Genomic DNA, 18,752 nt, shown 5'->3' with positions numbered 1-18,752 from the left:
GAAAATTCTTTCCTTACAAGAATTTTAACGGATCTAATTTTCAAATACTTTTTTTTAATTTTTCTTGTTTATTAATCCATATATATCAGAGATTACAAAGTCGCAGGTCAAATAAAAATTATATAAGTATAATAAATCAAATTTTAACACAAATAAATTAATTTTATGTAATATAAGTTTTAATCTCTACACATATAGACTTAATATATTTCTACATCGTATCAAAGTTTAAAACCAAATAAGTGGACTTAATAACCTAAAGTGATTCTGTATATGAAATGACAACGCATCTAATCAAACGGTTCATTTAACAACCTACGATAATTACATTTAAAGAAGGGTATTAGAAACTAAATACTTTTATACCAAATAAGATAATATAAATATGGTAGATTAGAATTTAACATAAATTAATTAATTTTATATAATATAAATTTTTACACTTATAAACACAATATATTAATATATATAATATGAATTCTACAAAATGTCAAACATTGTTTTATAATTTTGGATAGAAAGTTTCTTGTTATAGAGGATGAGTGGTTAAAATGAAAAAGCGTTTGTATTATTACTTTAAAAAAAGAAATATTATGTATATTTATTTTGAATATATAATTATATATATTTATATATATTATCATATAATTTAATATTATTTTTTTATTAATTTAAAATTATCAAATCATATATTGATACACATAAATATATATATTTATTTAATAAATATACGTAATTTTATTACCCTGAAAAAGACTCATTTTCTCAATAAAATGCTTTATTTGTTGCCTAAGAAAGGGATTATAAAAGAAAGCTAAACGGCAACAGGACATAGGAAATTGATATTCTCAATTCACCTTCTTTTTTAATTTTCTTTTTATATTTCATTTCATTTATATATTCAAAACTTTGTTCATGTGCCTAACCTTTTGTAAAGGATATGTGTAACTTAAAAGCCCTAATGTTTATTGTATTTTGTTTTACAGTGAATTCCCTATTCCGCCCAAGTTTTGGTCAAAATTTCTTTTCCAACCCTTGATGACATAAATCAAGTTTTTTCACCTCAAATCAAATTTGATTTTTTTTTTTTTAAAACTAACGTCATAAAATAAAAATAGTAATTTCCTTGTTGAGGAAATTTGACAAAGAAACTAAAAAAATAATATTTTTCACAAATACACTAATAATGTTTTAAGTATGATAGTTTTTTTTTAATAAATTTTAATACGTATAATTCAACTTTTGTAATTTCAAAGACCTTAATCACAATTTATCAAAAAGATTCCACCAAGATTTTAGTAATAATATAATGAACCTAACAAAATCAATAGAATATCCTAAATAAATTGTCTACACACGTGATAAATGGTAAGAGATGAAAGATGACGAAGAAAAAAGATAAGATGACAATAGTTGTGGGGAATGATTGAAAGATAGTGGAGAAAGGAGAACGATAATTGTAGTGAGAGATTAACTATACATGTAATAAAGAGGTGAGAGATTATAGAGGAAGAAGAAAAAGACATTGATAAATGTTTAATTAAGCTTGTCAATATTAATAATACTAGTAATAAAAAAAAGTTTATTTTTGAGTAAAAAAATGTGATTTTATATCTTTATAGAGTGAAAACATGTTTTGAACCAAACATTTAATGGAAAGATGTAATTTACTTTTTGTTTTAATATTAACATTTTCTTGTTGAATATATAAATCACATATTTTTAATCAAAATCTAACTTTTTTTTTTTAATTCTAACATAAATGCATTTACTATAATTACTATATTACTCTTTGATTTTTGTCTTTGAAATGTCATACCTTAAGAACTCCATCTTTTTTACATACATGATTGGAAACTACCTTACCTTCTCTCTCTAAAACTTCGTCTAATGGTTGAGCTACCTCGCTTACAGCCACCCCTATATTTGACGTGGACCACAGTGCCAATATTCTATTATACTGGATTTAAAGATAAACAGGCCAAATATTAGGGATCACGACTGATTGCTTCTTAAACAATTCATTCTTTATACTCTCGTGCAGTAACAGTTTCACGTCTCACTCTCTGGTTTCCCAATGGCAGCCGCCGTACTGCAAGATGTCAAAAAGTTACCTCGCCCTGGTCGGGGCGGGTTCCAGGCCCACGGACTGAGCGAAGAGGAAGCTCGAGTTCGGGCAATCGCTGAAATTGTTAACTCCATGGTTGATCTCTCACGGAAAAACCAAACTGTAGACCTAAATGCAATAAAATCCGCAGCATGCCGCAAGTACGGTCTCGCACGCGCCCCGAAGTTAGTCGAGATGATTGCGGCTCTTCCGGAGACCGACCGTGAGGCGCTCTTGCCCAAGCTGCGAGCCAAGCCGGTTAGAACAGCTTCCGGAATAGCCGTTGTGGCTGTCATGTCGAAACAGCATCGATGTCCACATATTGCAACGACCGGAAATATCTATGTTTATTGTCCTGGTGGACCAGACTCCGATTTTGAGTATAGTACGCAGAGTTATACTGGTTATGAGCCTACTAGCATGCGCGCAATTAGGGCCAGGTCGGTTATTTTTCCGTCATCATTTACCTTTATGTATTTTTACTTCCACCAAATGAACGAAGAGTAATTAGGTGCTAAGATAATGAATTTGAAGTTGAAAATTTTTTTTATAAAATTTTTTTTATTACATAAATCGATTAGTTAGATGTAGAAGAGTGCATTGGATATATGGGGATTGAGATGGTACTTTTAATTTAGAATGCAATGCTGTATTTTGGTTACTTTTTTTAGTTACCAGTATTTTTGCAATTCAATCCCTAGCTTTATGGCTTTAGATACAACCCATATGTCCAAGCAAGAAGCAGGATTGACCAGCTGAAGAGGTTGGGTCATAGTGTGGATAAGGTGTGGTCTACTCTACCGTTGTAATTAAATTACATGTTTTTAGTTGAACCAAGGGATATGTTTTATTGAAAAACATATGTTTCCTATTTTTAGGTTTACTCTATGTTGTCAGGTTGAATTCATCTTAATGGGTGGTACTTTCATGTCATTGCCGGCAGAATATCGTGATTACTTTATAAGAAATCTTCATGATGCATTGTCAGGACACACATCTGCCAATGTGGAGGAGGCTGTCACCTACTCTGAGCATAGTGCAACAAAGTGTATTGGCATGACAATTGAAACGTGAGTTGCTAAATGAATTGTTTTGGATGATAAATCCTCTTTTGCTTTAACCACATGCTAAACTCTTATTTTTAACTTACTATGCTTACTCAAATATATTCTATTTAGTTTTGAATGTTCATCGCCCATGTATTATATTAAATATTAAACCAGACACTTTGGTCATACTTTATGATTTTGCAATGTCATGTTGAAAATAAAATTGGCTAATTCTCTTTTTATTTTTAATTTACTAGGAGACCAGATTATTGCCTTGGGCCTCATTTGCGCCAAATGCTGTCTTATGGTTGTACACGATTGGAGATTGGAGTTCAAAGCACATATGAGGATGTTGCTCCTGACACAAATAGAGGACACACAGTAGCCGCTGTGGCAGATTGTTTTTCCTTAGCAAAGGATGCTGGTTTCAAGGTATGCTATTACTTTATCAAATATGCTTAGTACCTGTTATGAAAACCAAATCATTCTTTACTTATGTTATTGAACGCCTGATCTTATCATTTATTAGCTTCAGGTTGGTGCTTTCCTTATATTTCTCAAACAAGTAGAGATCAAGTATCACAAATTGAAAATATATGAAGTCATATGCTATGATATTTCTCCTGTATAATAATTTAGCAGCAAAGGGGTTATGGGTATAACAATTTAGCTTTCACGTATTGTGGTGAGAAATATGCTATACTTTTTTGAGGATTTAATTTCTCAATTTCTTTATGTTTAGGTTGTTGCTCATATGATGCCTGATCTTCCTAATGTTGGAGTTGAAAGGGACATGGAAAGTTTCCGAGAATTCTTTGAGAGCCCTTCATTTAGAGCAGATGGCCTTAAAATTTATCCTACACTTGTGATTTGTGGAACTGGGCTTTATGAGCTCTGGAAGACTGGTAGGTACAGAAATTACCCACCAGGGCAACGTGTGGACATTGTAGCAAGAATTTTAGCCATGGTTCCCCCTTGGACTCGTGTTTATAGGGTTCAACGGGATATTCCCATGCCTTTGGTTACTTCTGGGGTTGAGAAAGGGAATCTCCGTGAGCTAGCGTTAGCTCGAATGGATGACTTGGGCTTAAAATGCCATGATGTTCGAACACGTGAAGCAGGAATCCAGGTGCGGAAACAGTCACACTTGTTGCACTTATCTACTAGAACTTCAACAATTTGTAACCTGACCAATGCTTTTGTGCTTGGTTTAGGATATTCACCACAAAATCAAGCCAGAAGAAGTAGAGCTTGTCTGTCGTGATTATATGGCAAATGAAGGTTGGGAAACATTTCTTTCATACGAGGACACACGACAGGTATTAAGGAATTCATCTCTCTCTCTGTATACAATTTTTTCCATTGACCTTTATTGGCTCCTGGGCTATTAATTTTATGAAATACTAAAAGGTCACTAGAAAATGGATTCCTTACATTAGTGTGGTGTATTCCATACCAATTTATGCATCAATAGAACATTTCAACACTATAGATATTGTTCTTCTCAATTAACTTATTTTCCACTCCCCTTATTATCAAAGAAATAATGCATCCCTATCTTATCCAAGGGTACTCATTATATTTTACACTCTGTGCTCAGGATATTCTTGTTGGATTGTTGCGCTTACGGAAGTGTGGGAAGTGTGGCAGAAATGTCACTTGCCCAGAGCTCATGGGGAAGTGTTCAATTGTTTGTGAACTCCATGTGTATGGAACTGCAGTTCCTGTGCACGGACGGGATGCTGACAAGCTGCAACACCAGGTAATGCATATGTATTGTGATGACTGGAATTGAACTCTGTAAAATGTGTAATGGGATCCGAGTTTCACTACAGATCTATTTATTTAGTTAGTCGTTTTTTGGCTAATGCAGGGTTACGGTACTCTCTTGATGGAAGAGGCAGAGTGGATTGCGAGCAGGGAGCACAGATCGACAAAAATTGGCGTTATTTCTGGTGTAGGAACTCGCCACTATTATAGGAAGTTGGGTTATGAGCTAGAAGGACCTTACATGATGAAACATCTTGTGTGACTGGGCAGTTACAATATTTTAACGTTAAAGTTGTAATCTATGTTTTGGGATCATATATAATTTTGATTTATTTGAGTCTATCAGCAATTGAGAAGTATGATTAGAGTTAATTCACCCTTTTTTCGTGTTTGCATGTTTTGATAAATGCAGGCCTATAATGATTTTACGGTTTTTGCTATTTTTATATTAAATTGATATTTTTTTTAATTTTGGATTATCACTTTTTCTGATAAAAACATCTTATACAATAGGCTAAAATTCATTAATTATATTTAATTAATCAGCAAGCCAATCCTGCATTATTAAAATCAATAATCGTAGCCATGAACAGTATATCATTTATTTGTTTAATGTCAAACATTTTAAATTAATTAATTTGGATAATAAAGATAATTAAGTAATTTTAGTTTTACTGTTATCGTATGCAATTAATAAATTGTATACACGTAATATTTTTTATTTTACTTTAACGCAAGAAACCTTTGACACGTTGCAGACTTTTCAACCCTACCCAAAACGACATCGTTGTCATTTTCCAAGCGATCCATTTCTCAGAAAATGGTCGAATCCCACTCGTTAGTTACGGCCGTTACTTTCACGTCATCACCAGGAAATTTCTTCAAATAACAACAAAATCAACCAATTATTTCTCCCCGCTACATCACTTTCTCTCTTATCATTGGTCCTTATACGCCACGTCATCAGTTCTAGATTCTCCACTATTCACCATGACCCACAACACGACTCAACAGCCAACCCCCTTATTTTAATCCATGTATTTTTTATTAAAGAAATAAATCAACTCCAAAACATTCCTGAATCTCGGCAACACGTTACACGATTCCTGTTCCGCTCTGCTCCGGTTCCTGGTCACAAGAATGTTTCTCAGTTCATTAGCTCGTTTTCTGACTTTGTATCTGGTTTTATCTACGGTTCTGCCTTCTTCTACGGCTTTGGTCTCTTCGCCGGAGATCAATCCTCCGTATCCCAAAGCCATATCTGTAAGTAATTAAAATTTTGATCCAAATTCTTTTATTTTCAAAATAATTTTGAAATTTCAAGCGGTTTATCCATGAATATTATTTGACGAATTTCGAAATCGGTGTTACATTATTAATTAATTAGTTAAACCGTACTAAAAATCTTATACGGCACATTTAATTAGCAACTGACTTTTTTTTTTTTTTTTAACATAGGATTTGAAGGAAGCGATTGTTAAGGGATTAGGTTTTCAAGCGGAGGATTTTAAGGTATCGGGGTTTGATCTTCGAGATGCCTTGGTGGGGCACTCGGTGGCATATGAATTCGATGTTGAGATCGACAAAAAGGTGATGCCTTTTAAGCTTCTGGAGGACGTGAACAGGTGGGAGTATGTAGATTTGCCGATCTTTAGAGTTGAAGAATCGATTGGCAATGAAAATGGGTTGATGAAGAAGCCTAAATTGGATGATAGGTTGCCTGTTTTGGCTCCGTTTCAGCTTGCTGGACCCATGGAGTTGTGGATTCAGGATGCTAAGGATATGCGTATCTCATTGCCGGTAATTTCATTTTTGCTATTGGATTTCTTCAGTTTTCAGTTCAGCTGGCTATTTCTTTTTTCTCGTAAATTTTATTGGATGGTCTATAATCTATTTGTGTTATGTCGAATGGGTAAAACATATTCCATTCAATGATTGATGGTTTTTTCTCTTAGAATGTTTTCGAGGATAGGGAAAATTTGTGAAATCTTCAATTAAGAAACTAAGTACTAAGTTCTAAACTTTTAGAGCACTTGATTATCTCGTTTTGTTAAATAAATAATTATTTGGGGTAGAGAGTAAGTCTTAAACTATGACTATTGTTAATGATGAATGATCGATTGATTAGAACCTTGCATTAAGGATCTACTGAATATGTATACTTTTAAGGGACCAATGTCTTTTTCAATTGTCACAACAAAGTTGATTTGAAAAATGCCTAGTTTTTCCTTAATTCATGAGCATGGAGATTGCTTTAGATTTGGCTGTCTGTTTGTCTTTGATGTTTACCTTTTTCTCGTCATTTGAAAGATCTTTTTTTTAACAGTAATGAGATGCATAGAATTGAGCTCTGGAATTTATTAGTTTGAATGACTAGTCTTGGAACAACTGAACGAGTTATTGAATTTGAGATTGGAGGTCTGCAAATTACCATATAAGTCTGTAATCAATTGCGCCTTTTGATCGTACCTTGTAACTTCTTGCAAAATAATTATGGGTTCAAACATATGTTTTGTCAGAGCTAATGGTAGCTCAGTAGTGTCAAAACGTGAATAGTGTGATGAAGTGTGAAAATTTCACATTGGATTGATTTAGTATGAGAATCTGGTAATTAGCTCAGTAAGGTTTAACATAACTGTCCATGTGCTTTTTCATTCTTGAACTAAGTAGTTGTTTTGAGTTTATATTTGGAATTAGTGGTGATCTCATTGTTGCTTTAATTATGCAGCATGATGTTGATGCGGGTGTCTTGAAGAAGGTCATCTTAGCAGATGGTGCAGTGGTCACTGTCAAAGGTGCCAGATCAGTTAGCCTACGCCATCCCATTGATTTACCTCTCCCCTTGAATCAAACAAATAGTGGCTTTGCTTCTGGTCTTCTAACTCTTGCTGAACAACTTCGTCATGCTATGCTCACTCAAAGTGCTCCACTCCTTTCACTTCGCATTGTTGGCCTTACCTCTCTCTCAGCCCCATCCTCGTCATCCCCATCACATAGGCTTAAGCTTAAGCGACTGGCTCCTGGCCTTGTGGAACTATCTTCACCTGCAAAAACAAAACCCATGGATGCCCTTTCAACCATGGATCTCCAGGAAGAATCTGCTACAATCTTGGCTCCAAAACACTTCACCATGATGTGGCCTATTGCATCTGTCAATGGCTCTAACCCTAACTTGTTAGGTTTTGAGAAATTGCTTTCTTCTGTACTGGGTCCCAAGGCTAACGAGAAAGGTTTTTTTCAAGCTGTTAAAAGCTGATGTGTCGGCTCAGACTTTTGTGAAAATTGGTTTTGGCGTGGAGAAGAAGTTGAAAGAAGGAGATGTGAAGGATTTTCCTGAATGGAGGACTAAGCCTGAGACAGTAAAGATGCACTTTGAGGTGCTGGCAAAGGTTGATGGTGAGAAGGTTATACCAGAGACAGTGATGCAGGTTGACCCAGTTATTGTAGAGGATACCATCGCACCTAGTGTTATGCTCCCCAACAATATGACTATGTCACAGATTCCTGTTGTTTACCCTCCTTTGAGCCCCTTCACCCTGTAACTTCTCAGAGGTTTAGGGTTCTCAAAACCTGAAATACTTATTTTGATTTTTAACAAATGAGTTAGAAGAGTTGAAAATCTGTAAATTAAGGAAATCGCTTAATGGTGTTGTGCACGTTTATTTAAAATATTAATACATTATACTGTGTTATCTACGAATTGATACTTCGTGTCTTTGCTCTCAAATGAATTCTCTTGGTTCACTGAGTATAGCAGTGTTGTGGCTTCCATGAAAACTATATATAAATATTCACATACATACCTGAACAAACTCGTAAAATACTTGAAAGGTTCATTTTAAAGTAGTTTCGAGCACAGCATAAAACTGCTAGTTACAGAGGGATTTGACCAAAAAAAGACAGTTACATGAAGATTTTCTCAGCTTTTGTTCATTTCTTGATGAAGGAAATCCCCTTCTGAATGCTTCCTGCTAACTCTCTCTTCGCTTTCTCCAAGCCCATCCTGATAAATGTCACAATGTAAATAAAAAGAACAAGCTGCTATTTTATACGCCACTTTTTACACATTAATGAAACCGCAGAGTGTTGATACATTTGTTTCCTAATACCTCTCATACTGATTCAGCGGTCCAAGTTGGAAGACTTCTTCAGCTCCAGTACGACCAAGTCGAACCTTGGATGCAAAGAAAGGGAGTTCAGTGACCTGTTATAAGCAGTAAAATTGATCATCAGAACCTGAACTGAAAAATTAGGAGCATCCAGATAAAGGCTTTAAGTAAGAACCTGAGAGGCCACGAAAGAACATTCGACAACACCAGCATCTCCCCTCAGCCCTCGTAGGCATGCATCAGCAAATTTAACAGCCGCATAAGCCTATTCATAATGTAATATTCTTTATTTTGAGGTTCTATTAACAAAGCATCGGGATTCAGTGTATGACACACTAGAAATCAAATAAAAAAGAGTATACAAAGTTTGCTAACCATTGAAAGTGTTGCAGAACCAGCCCCAGCTTTAGCCTGCAGATGTTGAAAGCACTTTTTACTCAACTATGATTTAACTAATCAATAACAAGAAACTATACAGAAGAGCTGATGCAAAACTGCATTTTAGTTGCATTCATGCATCAGGAGTATTTTGAATTCGGCTGGTCTCCGAACATTCAAAACCATGGTTTGGCACATGTTATGTCACTCTGGCAAAGGCATAATCTCATAATACTGCTACTTGTTTGCAAAATGTTGAAATGAAAATAGAGCAAAAGTGAAGCCTTTGTAAAACTAGTTTAGAATAAAATTTTCCAAGCTTTGAAAGGGTCATAAGCTATGATACCGAAGGTGTAACTTTGTTAACAATAGATTACTTCTTTTAATCCCAATTCCCCAGTAGAAGATCTATGTTCAACCAAGAAGAGCAGTCATCAAATTTTAAATTTTCGGGGCCTAATTAATGTTACATAATATTTATCATCACTTATGAACAATAAACACCTTGAAAAAGACAAAAAAGGTACCAAAATATTAGAACACTGGAGAAGAATCCAGTCAGTCTAGTCAGTAGAATAGCAATGATAAACAAGAAGTCTGATAATTAATAATACGCTGCTTCTGTTAATTTCCCACTTCTAGTGCACTGAAAAGAAAGAAAGATCTGAGCTGCTTTACCTCAACAACCTCTGTTCCACCATTTTGAATACGATTTGTCAGGTATTCAGTTTCTTGTGGGGTGAGGGAACAAGGAGGCTTAACCTGCAAAGAATGGTTAAATTCAATGAGACTGTAGTTCATAAAATAACATGCCAATCCTCAGATGGCAACATGGTTAACAGTCAAAATATAATAATGGTGTAAGACCTGTGACAGAAGAGGCAAAATTGTCACTCCGGAATGACCTCCAACAACCGGGACATCAACTTCCCTAGGATCAAGCCCCAGAACTTCCGCCTGTAAAAAAAAATATGGAAAAAAAAAAATTAAGGATCAGCTCACCTCCGTGAATATGAACAACATAAATTAGATAAACCACAGGTCTGTTAATATTATTTCTCTTACATACCACAAATGTGTTGGCTCTTACAACATCGAGCGTAGTAACTCCCAGAAGTCGCTTCGGATCATAAGTACCAGCCTTCTTGAAAACCTCTGCAGCAATGGGAACCGTTGAATTCACTGGATTGCTGATCAAGTTGACAATTGCATTAGGGCAACACTTTGCAATGCCTTCACAAAGGGTCCTCACAATTCCAGCGTTGATGTTGAAAAGATCATCCCTTGTCATTCCAGGCTTCCTTGGTACTCCAGCAGGTATAATCACAAGGTCCATGCCCGCCAGAGCACTCTCAAGCTGCGGCTGTCCAAGGAAACCACGCACCTGAAAACAAGAAATACATACACATCAAACAAAATACAATCCGAAATTTAACACAATGAGAATTAATAAGCTAAGTCAATTACCACAGCACCAGTATCCATATGACTAATATCAGCTGTGACACCAGGGGCGTTGACAACGTCATAAAGGTTGAGAACTGAGACCAAGGGATTCATTTTCATTAGCATTGCAAGAGGTTGTCCAATGCCTCCAGCTGCACCCAGGATGGCTACCTTGAATCCAGGCGCCCCGCCTCTTGCCCGGCAATTCACTTGCCTCAACCCACTATTCTCCTCCATCTATTCACATAAATATAGAATTACATATCGAAGATTCGCGAAGATAACAGAAATGAAGGGAGAAAATATATAAACCTGGAGATTTGGAGGATAGAGATGAGCAGAGATTCTTGCAATGCGGTGGTTGGCTTCAGAACTGAACTCCATGTTGTTGAGAGTAGTACAAGTGAAACCACATGCAAATAAAGAATGAATGGATTTAAACTGAAAAGAAAATGAAGCGATAAATAGGAATTATAAAACATGGGGAGATGGACGAGAGAAGTTGACATAACATAATGTTTATTTTCAGAGAAAATAAAACTGGAAATTTTTGTGTGGAAAGTAGTTGTTTGAGGCCTTATCCTATCCCAATTGAGGAATTCTTGTGGCTCTCACTCAGGATTGTGTAAACAAAATTTGTGAAAAATGCTTTCGCAATCTGGGATTTGTTGCATAGCTAATCCTGAAAGTTGTGATGTGCATAGTGTTCCTGGTTACGTGTACTGTTACCAATAAATATTAATACATCAATTCAAAGGAAATGGAGAATATCTCACACTGACCTTTAGACATTTTGAATATATAAATAAATATATAATTAAATTAAAAATAAAATAATATTTAATTATATAATAATATATATTTATTTATATATTTAAAATAAATATTAATAAAATTGTTCTAAGGATAATTTAATATAAATATGGACTTAGACGTACTGAAATCTATTAATAACCATTTTAATTTTAATGATTAAGATCCGTTACAAAAGGCCTGGCCTTGGGTTTGGGCCGGGCTCCCACTTTACCGCAATTTTATGTTATATGTTATATAAATTGACCTGCTTTTGAATTGTTAATCTATTTTAAATTAAAAAAAAAGATGAAGAATTTAATTGTTTAGTAAGCAGTTATGTAAACCCTAACAATTATAAATTTGAGTTAAATTAATTATGGTGCTAAATTTTGGGGTAAATTAAGAATTTTAATGTACCCCTTATAACATTTGGCCTAACTATTCATAAGTTAATTGGACTTGAAAAAATAAGTAAACAAAGGCTTCTAACCAATTATTCCAATTAAGAATATTTGTACAGCGTAAGGTCTCTTAAAAGTCTAAAGAATGGATCTGTATGAAATTATTAATTGAAAGAACTTATCTTTCATTATTATATATCTTTTAGGCCCCTTAGTGGGATTCATTTTGACTATGGGATTTTTTTGAGAATTTATTTTCTTTCCACCGAACCGACATACAAAGTTGTAGTCAAACAATTAGGAATCAATCAAACTAGTCAGAGTATTAATTGAACAAGTGGAAAGTTTATAGTGGATGGATCTTCAAGTCTAAATATACCATCATCAGGGATCCCATATTAATTTCCTCTAGCTTTATTATTATTATTATTATTATTATTTTAATATTAAGGTGCTTTTGTAGTGCTGCTAACTAACTCTATGGTTCACACATGGAAAATCTAGAGGAAAGTAATTAATGTGATGTGGGTGGAGATTATATTATATTTATATGCTTATCGTAGGAGTTTTCACTTGTTGGGAGGCATTTCAACGAGTCCCCCACTTCCACGAGTTTATTAATTTATGCACGGCATCTTCTAATTTATGTAATACTCTTCCTCACATGTATGTATGTGCTTCAAAATAGGCCAAAGAATTATTTCCCACCCAAAGTGTGTTATTATTGTAAGTTTTCTCTCGTTAATTTTGAAAATTTTATTTACTTATTTATAGGCGATTAAATTTAATGGAACTCTAACTCTTTAAAATTTTATCTATTTTTTTTTCTCTTTAAACCCTAAAAACTAATCATTTCTCCTTTAAATTAAGTTTTAAAAAATGATATTTTTCTCATAAAGTTTATTTTATAATTCCCAATGCCATCGCTGTCAATTATAGATAGATACTCAAGAATTTTAAAGTAAAAAAAAAAAATTTAGAAAACAACATACGAAATGGGAGTAAGTCGTTTGGTCTTCAAAATATGGTCAAAGTTCAGGTACAGGAATACACTTTATCTTTTAAGTTAGGCAAACTTTGCTTTCGCAGCATACTGCATATTTCGTCCGCTCTCTCCCCCCCAAACTTCATCTTGCCTTTCAGGCCAAGCGACTTATTCTCGCCCAATGTTTACTTGCCCAATGTTTACTCTTTTTTTTTTTTTAATCCCCTAACTTCTAATCTATCATCTTTCAAATTTTTAAAGGCCAAAGGAATATTTCCCACTCAAAGTATCCGCATTTCTTAAGTTTTTCTCTATTAACTTTAAAAATCTCATTTATCTATCTATAAACTATTAAAATTAATCGAGTTCGTTAGTTATATTATTTTTCTCTCTTAAATCTTAAAAATTAACAATTTCTCTCTAACTCAAATTTTAAAAAATAACATTTTCTCTCTAGGGTTTTCAATTTTCAGATTCAAATTTCTACCATCATTTCTTCCTCTCCAGTGACCTTTAGATGATGTCTCTTCCTCTCCGATGCGACCTCCTTCCGATAGCTCTCTTAGGCGTGGTCATCGATGAAGACGAGTCATTTTCATCGATTTGTCTTTGTCAACACCTAGGAGAGCCGTCGGAAGGAGTCCACATCAGAGAAGAAGAGGCATTGCTTGAAGGTCGCCGAAGAGGAAGAAACGACGTTGAAAAATTGAAAACTCTAGGGGGAAAATACTGTTTTTGAAAACTTTGGTTGGGAAAAATTATTAGTTTTTAGGGTTTAGGGAAAAATAAAATAAAATTTAAGTTTATTTTTAATAATACAAACAAAATAATGATTTTGTTCTTGAAACCGTTAATTTTAACCGCGCACGAGTGGGTTAATAAGATTTTTAAAGTTAACGAAAAAAAACTTGGAAAAACAACATACCTTAGGTAAAAAATAGTCCTTTGATAATTTTTAGATATCTATTTATGAACTGTTAAAATTAATTAAATCTCTTAATCATCTAAACAAACAATTCATTTGATTTATCGTCCAAATGAATGATTGGTGTTGAAGAGGAAGAAACATTGCTAGAGAAGCTATCATTAGTTGAAAAATGCATTAAAAATTTGAAAGGCTAAAAGGGAATATGTATCTTTTTAAATTTTAAATTTGAAAAAAAATTATTAATTTTTAAAATTTAAAAAGAAAATAAGATAAAATTTTATTTTTTTTTAAATATCATTGGTTAAATAATAATTTTACTTATAAAACTAATAAATTTTATTAATTTTAATAGTTTATATATAAATATTTGAGTTTTTAAAAAGTAATAGATAAAAAATTAAAACGAGAGTAAACTCGGATAGGAATAAGTCCTTTGTCCTTATAACAATTTCCTTTGTAAGTAGTCAAATTTGGCATTACAAGACCCAGGGTTTCTCAATCGTGTCTTTATAAGATTTTAGCAGGTTAACTTATGATATTATATATTTATTTTTTTACTAATTAGAAGTATAATTATATTTTGTTTTTTCAAATAATTTAAGTTTATTGTTTAAAACTAATAAAGAGTTAACGGTTTATATATTTAGTTCAATTATAATTTAGTATCTTAAATTAATTAATAAATACTATTATTTATATGATTTAAACAATAAATAAGCCATAAATACTAAAAAGAATAATGAAAATAAATAATATTATTAAAAAAATAATTAATTTTTGGGTGTATCTATTACTTTTTAAAACCTTTTGGTGTGTAGAGAAACTCAGCTACCAGCATTAACAACTTCAAAAAAATAATAACAATACAGAAGCTCACCTTTCGAGGAGATGAAGGGAGGTGGTTGTTGCCGACTTTGTTTAAGGGCCGTGGCAGTCATACATTCACAGTCAGGTCAACCATGGTGGCCATAATCATCCAAATCACAGACCCCACTTGGACTTTGCTTGCTTTTTCTAAATCTCGCATGTTGCATCTACTCTGCTGCCTCTACCTTGCACAAATGAATGTCATTTTCTTTCCTTGATCGTCCATCGACAGGTCTATCTTAACATGTGAAGTGTGAACTCGTTACAGAATTCAAGCCACCCTCGTGCTCAATTTTATTAGTCTTCGGACTCCTACTCTTCTTCCACCCTTGTCTTACTTCCAACAGTGACGATTAGAGTTCTCGTTTATTCAAATTTATGAAAACCAGCAGCTTCCCCTTTTCACACTCCAACATGTCTATGCATCCAGTTTTCTGGCAATGGCTGCCTTTGATGCTGCTAATTTTTCTTCTTTTTGTACAGTTAGTTTCTCCATCTAAAGCTGATGAGTTTCGGATATTACTTGACTTAAAAGCCCACTTTAAAGAATCGAATCCAAGTGTTTTCAGTTCGTGGACAGAAGGGAACTCTGTGTGCAAATTTACTGGAATAGTTTGCAATAATGATGGACTTGTTTCAGAAATCAATCTTCCCAAACAGAACCTTGTTGGGGTTGTTCCGTTTGAGTCGATATGCGGGCTTCAATCACTGCAGAAGATTGATCTTGGTGGGAATTCTTTGTATGGCAGTATTTCTGCAGGGTTGAAGAATTGTACAAGATTGCAAATTCTTAACTTGGGGCTCAATTCTTTTTCTGGAGAAGTGCCTGAGTTGTCTTCGATACATGAGTTGAACTTCTTGAATTTAAACAAAAGTGGAGTTTCCGGGATTTTTCCCTGGAAATCAATACAGAATCTTAGCAGCCTAACTTTCTTGAGCCTGGGGGATAATCCGTTTGATTCAACTCCATTTCCTCTGGAGGTCTTGAACCTTGAGAAGTTGTATTGGCTTTACCTCACGAATTGCAGCATGAGAGGGGAGATTCCTGATGGCATTCAGAATCTTAGTCTCCTGGAAAATCTTGAACTCTCTGATAATCAAATGTCAGGTGAAATTCCTGCAGGAATTGTGAAGCTGAAGAAACTTTCGCAGCTTGAGCTTTACAACAATTCCTTTACAGGAAAATTCCCTGTTGGATTTGGAAATCTAACAAGTCTTAAGAAATTCGATGCGTCACAGAACAGGCTTGAAGGTGACCTTTCAGAGTTGAGATTCTTGAACCAACTTGAATCATTGCATCTCTTTGAGAACCAATTCTCTGGGGAGATTCCAGTGGAGTTTGGTGACTTCAAGAACCTGAAAGAATTCTCTCTTTACAGAAACCATCTCACAGGTTCACTTCCTCAACAGATTGGTTCATGGACAGATTTCGAATACATCGATGTTTCGGAGAATTTTTTGACAGGAACAATTCCACCAGATATGTGCAAGAATGGCAAGATGACTGATCTCCTTGTGCTGCAGAACAAGTTGACTGGAACATTGCCGGAAAGTTATGCAAATTGTAAGTCCTTGAATCGTTTACGTGTAAATAACAATTCACTCTCTGGTAGTGTTCCTCCTGGAATATGGGGTTTGCCAAATCTTTCTGTAATGGACCTTTCAATGAATCAGTTTGAAGGTCCGATCAGTGGTGATATTGGTAATGCCAACTCTCTTGGATTATTGACTTTATCTTACAACCGATTTTCTGGCCAATTACCCTCCAGGATTTCTCAAGCTTCATCATTAGTCACAATTTTTCTGGATTCAAATCAATTTTCTGGTCAAATCCCATCAGAGATTTGCAAATTGAAGAAGCTAAGTAGCCTTGATTTTAATGAAAACATGTTTTCTGGTCCCCTGCCTAACACATTAGGCTCATGTGCTTCTCTCACAAGCATCAGCTTTGCTCGTAATTTGCTTTCTGGGAAAATTCCTGAAAGCCTTGGATCTTTAACTACATTGAACTCCTTGAATTTATCTGACAATAAGCTTTCTGGTGAAATCCCAGTTTCTTTGTCATATCTGAAATTGAGCCTTCTGGATTTGTCTGATAACCAATTGGTTGGTCCAGTACCTGGAGCTTTGAATATTAAAGCATTCAGTGAAAGCTTTAATGGAAATCCTGGCTTATGTAGCCAAAATGATGATAATTTGAAGCCATGTTCATTGGATTCGGGAACATCCCATCATCTCAGGACATTTCTGTGGTGTTTTATAGCTGGAACAGTAGTTTTGCTTATTTCACTTGCCTATTACTTGTTTGTCAAGTTAAAAAAGAACACTCCTGAAAATTCATTGAAGAAGAATTCTTGGGATATGAAATCATTTCGCGTGTTAAGCTTCTCCGAAAAGGAGATTATTGATGCTGTCAAGCCAGAGAATTTGATAGGCAAAGGGGGTTCAGGAAATGTATACAAAGTTGTACTTAAAAATGGCAAAGAACTGGCAGTCAAGCATATCTGGCCCTCACATTCCATTGACCAGAAAAACTACCGAACCAGCTCAGTTATGCTAACAAATAGAACTTTCCGGTCATCAGAATATATTGCTGAGGTAGCAACATTAAGTGCAGTGAGGCATGTGAATGTGGTGAAGCTGTACTGCAGCATCACCAGTGAAGACAGCAATCTGCTGGTTTACGAATATTTGCCCAATGGAAGCCTATGGGACCGACTGCACACATGTCACAAGATCCATATGAGTTGGGAGGTGAGATATGCGATCGCAGTGGGGGCTGCAAAGGGATTAGAGTATTTGCATCATAGCTGTGATAGACCTGTGATACACCGCGATGTGAAATCCAGTAACATTTTGCTGGATGAAGAGTGGAAGCCAAGAATTGCTGATTTTGGACTAGCAAAGATTATGCAGGCTGGTGATGGAGGAGATTGGACTAATGTCATTACTGGAACTCTTGGGTACATAGCTCCTGGTAAGTTTCTCTTCATTTGTAAGATACTAGGTACTGCAAAATTTTTCCATTTTTGCTAATTCATTTTCTTATGCTGTTTGATGATGCAGAGTATGCATACACTTGCAAAATCAGCGAGAAGAGTGATGTCTATAGCTTTGGTGTAGTTCTAATGGAGTTGGTCACCGGAAAGAGGGCAATTGAGCCGGAGTTTGGAGAGAACAAGGATATAGTGAACTGGCTAAGCAGCAAACTGGAGAGCAAAGAGACTTTGCTTGATGCGGTTGACTCAACAATCTCAGAGGCTTCAAAGGAAGATGCCCTCAAAATTTTGACAGTAGCAATGCACTGCACAACCAAAATTCCTGCTCTAAGACCTTCCATGAGAATGGTAGTTCAGATGCTGGAAGAGGCTGTGCCTAGTTCGCTTACAGACATTGTCATCGATAAAGAAGGCGAAAGCAGTCCAATTTCCAAATAAACATTCTATGATACCAAGATGGTATGAGGATTACTTTCTTTCACTGTTATTTTGTAGTTGACTTGGCTGCCAAAGGAAGGAATTCCCAGGCATTAAAATTATTAGTATTTTGTAAAATTTTAAAGGCATCAGCTCAAAATAGAGAGAGCAGAGTTTCATCGTAATATAACAACCAACTTCCAGAAGCAAATTATGTCTTACAATTTTGGTACAAAAGGAAACAGTAGCCATTAAAGTGGCTAGTTTCCCTTGTAAACTGATCTGCAAAATAGCAGAAAAAGTGCTTTTCTGGTGAACATGTTAGAATAAATTACTGGGGCATCTCTCTTAATTTGGATTAAATTCTTAGATAAGAATGAGTAGTTTTTGTTAAAGGTTCTTTATCTTTTATTAAGAACATAAAACTATCTCAATACCTAAATGACTTAGACAGCTTACCAACCCAAACCCATAACTGAAAGTACCCAACAGTAAACACTT

The 18,752-nt window shown here is 34.8% G+C and overlaps 3 protein-coding genes and 1 pseudogene across 3 annotated transcripts; 3 read left to right on the top strand and 1 right to left on the bottom strand.

Annotated features, from left to right (window-relative positions):
* The first annotated feature begins 2,000 nt into the window (after positions 1-2,000).
* Positions 2,001-5,302, top strand: LOC123213031 (elongator complex protein 3-like). The gene is made up of 8 exons (XM_044632351.1): positions 2,001-2,547; positions 2,823-2,892; positions 3,005-3,177; positions 3,414-3,588; positions 3,899-4,285; positions 4,371-4,475; positions 4,757-4,918; positions 5,030-5,302. The coding sequence occupies exons 1-8, from the start codon at positions 2,078-2,080 to the stop codon at positions 5,186-5,188; spliced, it is 1,701 nt and encodes a 566-aa protein (XP_044488286.1). The 5' UTR covers positions 2,001-2,077; the 3' UTR covers positions 5,189-5,302.
* A 676-nt stretch (positions 5,303-5,978) lies between these two features.
* On the top strand, positions 5,979-8,626 carry LOC123214198 (annotated as a pseudogene).
* A 116-nt stretch (positions 8,627-8,742) lies between these two features.
* LOC123214199 (malate dehydrogenase, glyoxysomal-like) lies at positions 8,743-11,332 on the bottom strand. The gene is made up of 9 exons (XM_044633961.1): positions 11,172-11,332; positions 10,881-11,096; positions 10,483-10,797; positions 10,281-10,370; positions 10,092-10,175; positions 9,411-9,446; positions 9,211-9,300; positions 9,036-9,130; positions 8,743-8,929 (listed from the first exon to the last, which is right to left on the bottom strand). The coding sequence occupies exons 1-9, from the start codon at positions 11,241-11,243 to the stop codon at positions 8,857-8,859; spliced, it is 1,071 nt and encodes a 356-aa protein (XP_044489896.1). The 5' UTR covers positions 11,244-11,332; the 3' UTR covers positions 8,743-8,856.
* A 3,559-nt stretch (positions 11,333-14,891) lies between these two features.
* LOC123213174 (receptor-like protein kinase 7) lies at positions 14,892-18,614 on the top strand. Its single transcript, XM_044632553.1, has 2 exons — positions 14,892-17,812; positions 17,902-18,614. The coding sequence occupies exons 1-2, from the start codon at positions 15,214-15,216 to the stop codon at positions 18,270-18,272; spliced, it is 2,970 nt and encodes a 989-aa protein (XP_044488488.1). The 5' UTR covers positions 14,892-15,213; the 3' UTR covers positions 18,273-18,614.
* The last annotated feature ends 138 nt before the right edge of the window (positions 18,615-18,752 follow it).

Source organism: Mangifera indica, chromosome 4 (genome assembly GCF_011075055.1).
Source record: "Mangifera indica cultivar Alphonso chromosome 4, CATAS_Mindica_2.1, whole genome shotgun sequence".
Taxonomy (NCBI): Eukaryota; Viridiplantae; Streptophyta; class Magnoliopsida; order Sapindales; family Anacardiaceae; genus Mangifera; species Mangifera indica.
This window is presented reverse-complemented; position numbering and strand designations above follow the sequence as displayed.

Coding starts and splice junctions, on each gene's coding strand:
- LOC123213031 (XM_044632351.1), top strand. CDS start 2,078: ATGGCAGCCGCCGTACTGCAAGATGTCAAAAAGTTACCTCGCCCTGGT. Junction 2,548..2,822: donor ATGCGCGCAATTAGGGCCAG/GTCGGTTATTTT, acceptor TTATGGCTTTAG/ATACAACCCATATGTCCAAG. Junction 4,919..5,029: donor CTGACAAGCTGCAACACCAG/GTAATGCATATG, acceptor TGGCTAATGCAG/GGTTACGGTACTCTCTTGAT.
- LOC123214199 (XM_044633961.1), bottom strand. CDS start 11,243: ATGGAGTTCAGTTCTGAAGCCAACCACCGCATTGCAAGAATCTCTGCT. Junction 9,131..9,210: donor GTTCTTTCGTGGCCTCTCAG/GTTCTTACTTAA, acceptor TGCTTATAACAG/GTCACTGAACTCCCTTTCTT. Junction 8,930..9,035: donor CCGCTGAATCAGTATGAGAG/GTATTAGGAAAC, acceptor GACATTTATCAG/GATGGGCTTGGAGAAAGCGA.
- LOC123213174 (XM_044632553.1), top strand. CDS start 15,214: ATGAAAACCAGCAGCTTCCCCTTTTCACACTCCAACATGTCTATGCAT. Junction 17,813..17,901: donor TCTTGGGTACATAGCTCCTG/GTAAGTTTCTCT, acceptor TTGATGATGCAG/AGTATGCATACACTTGCAAA.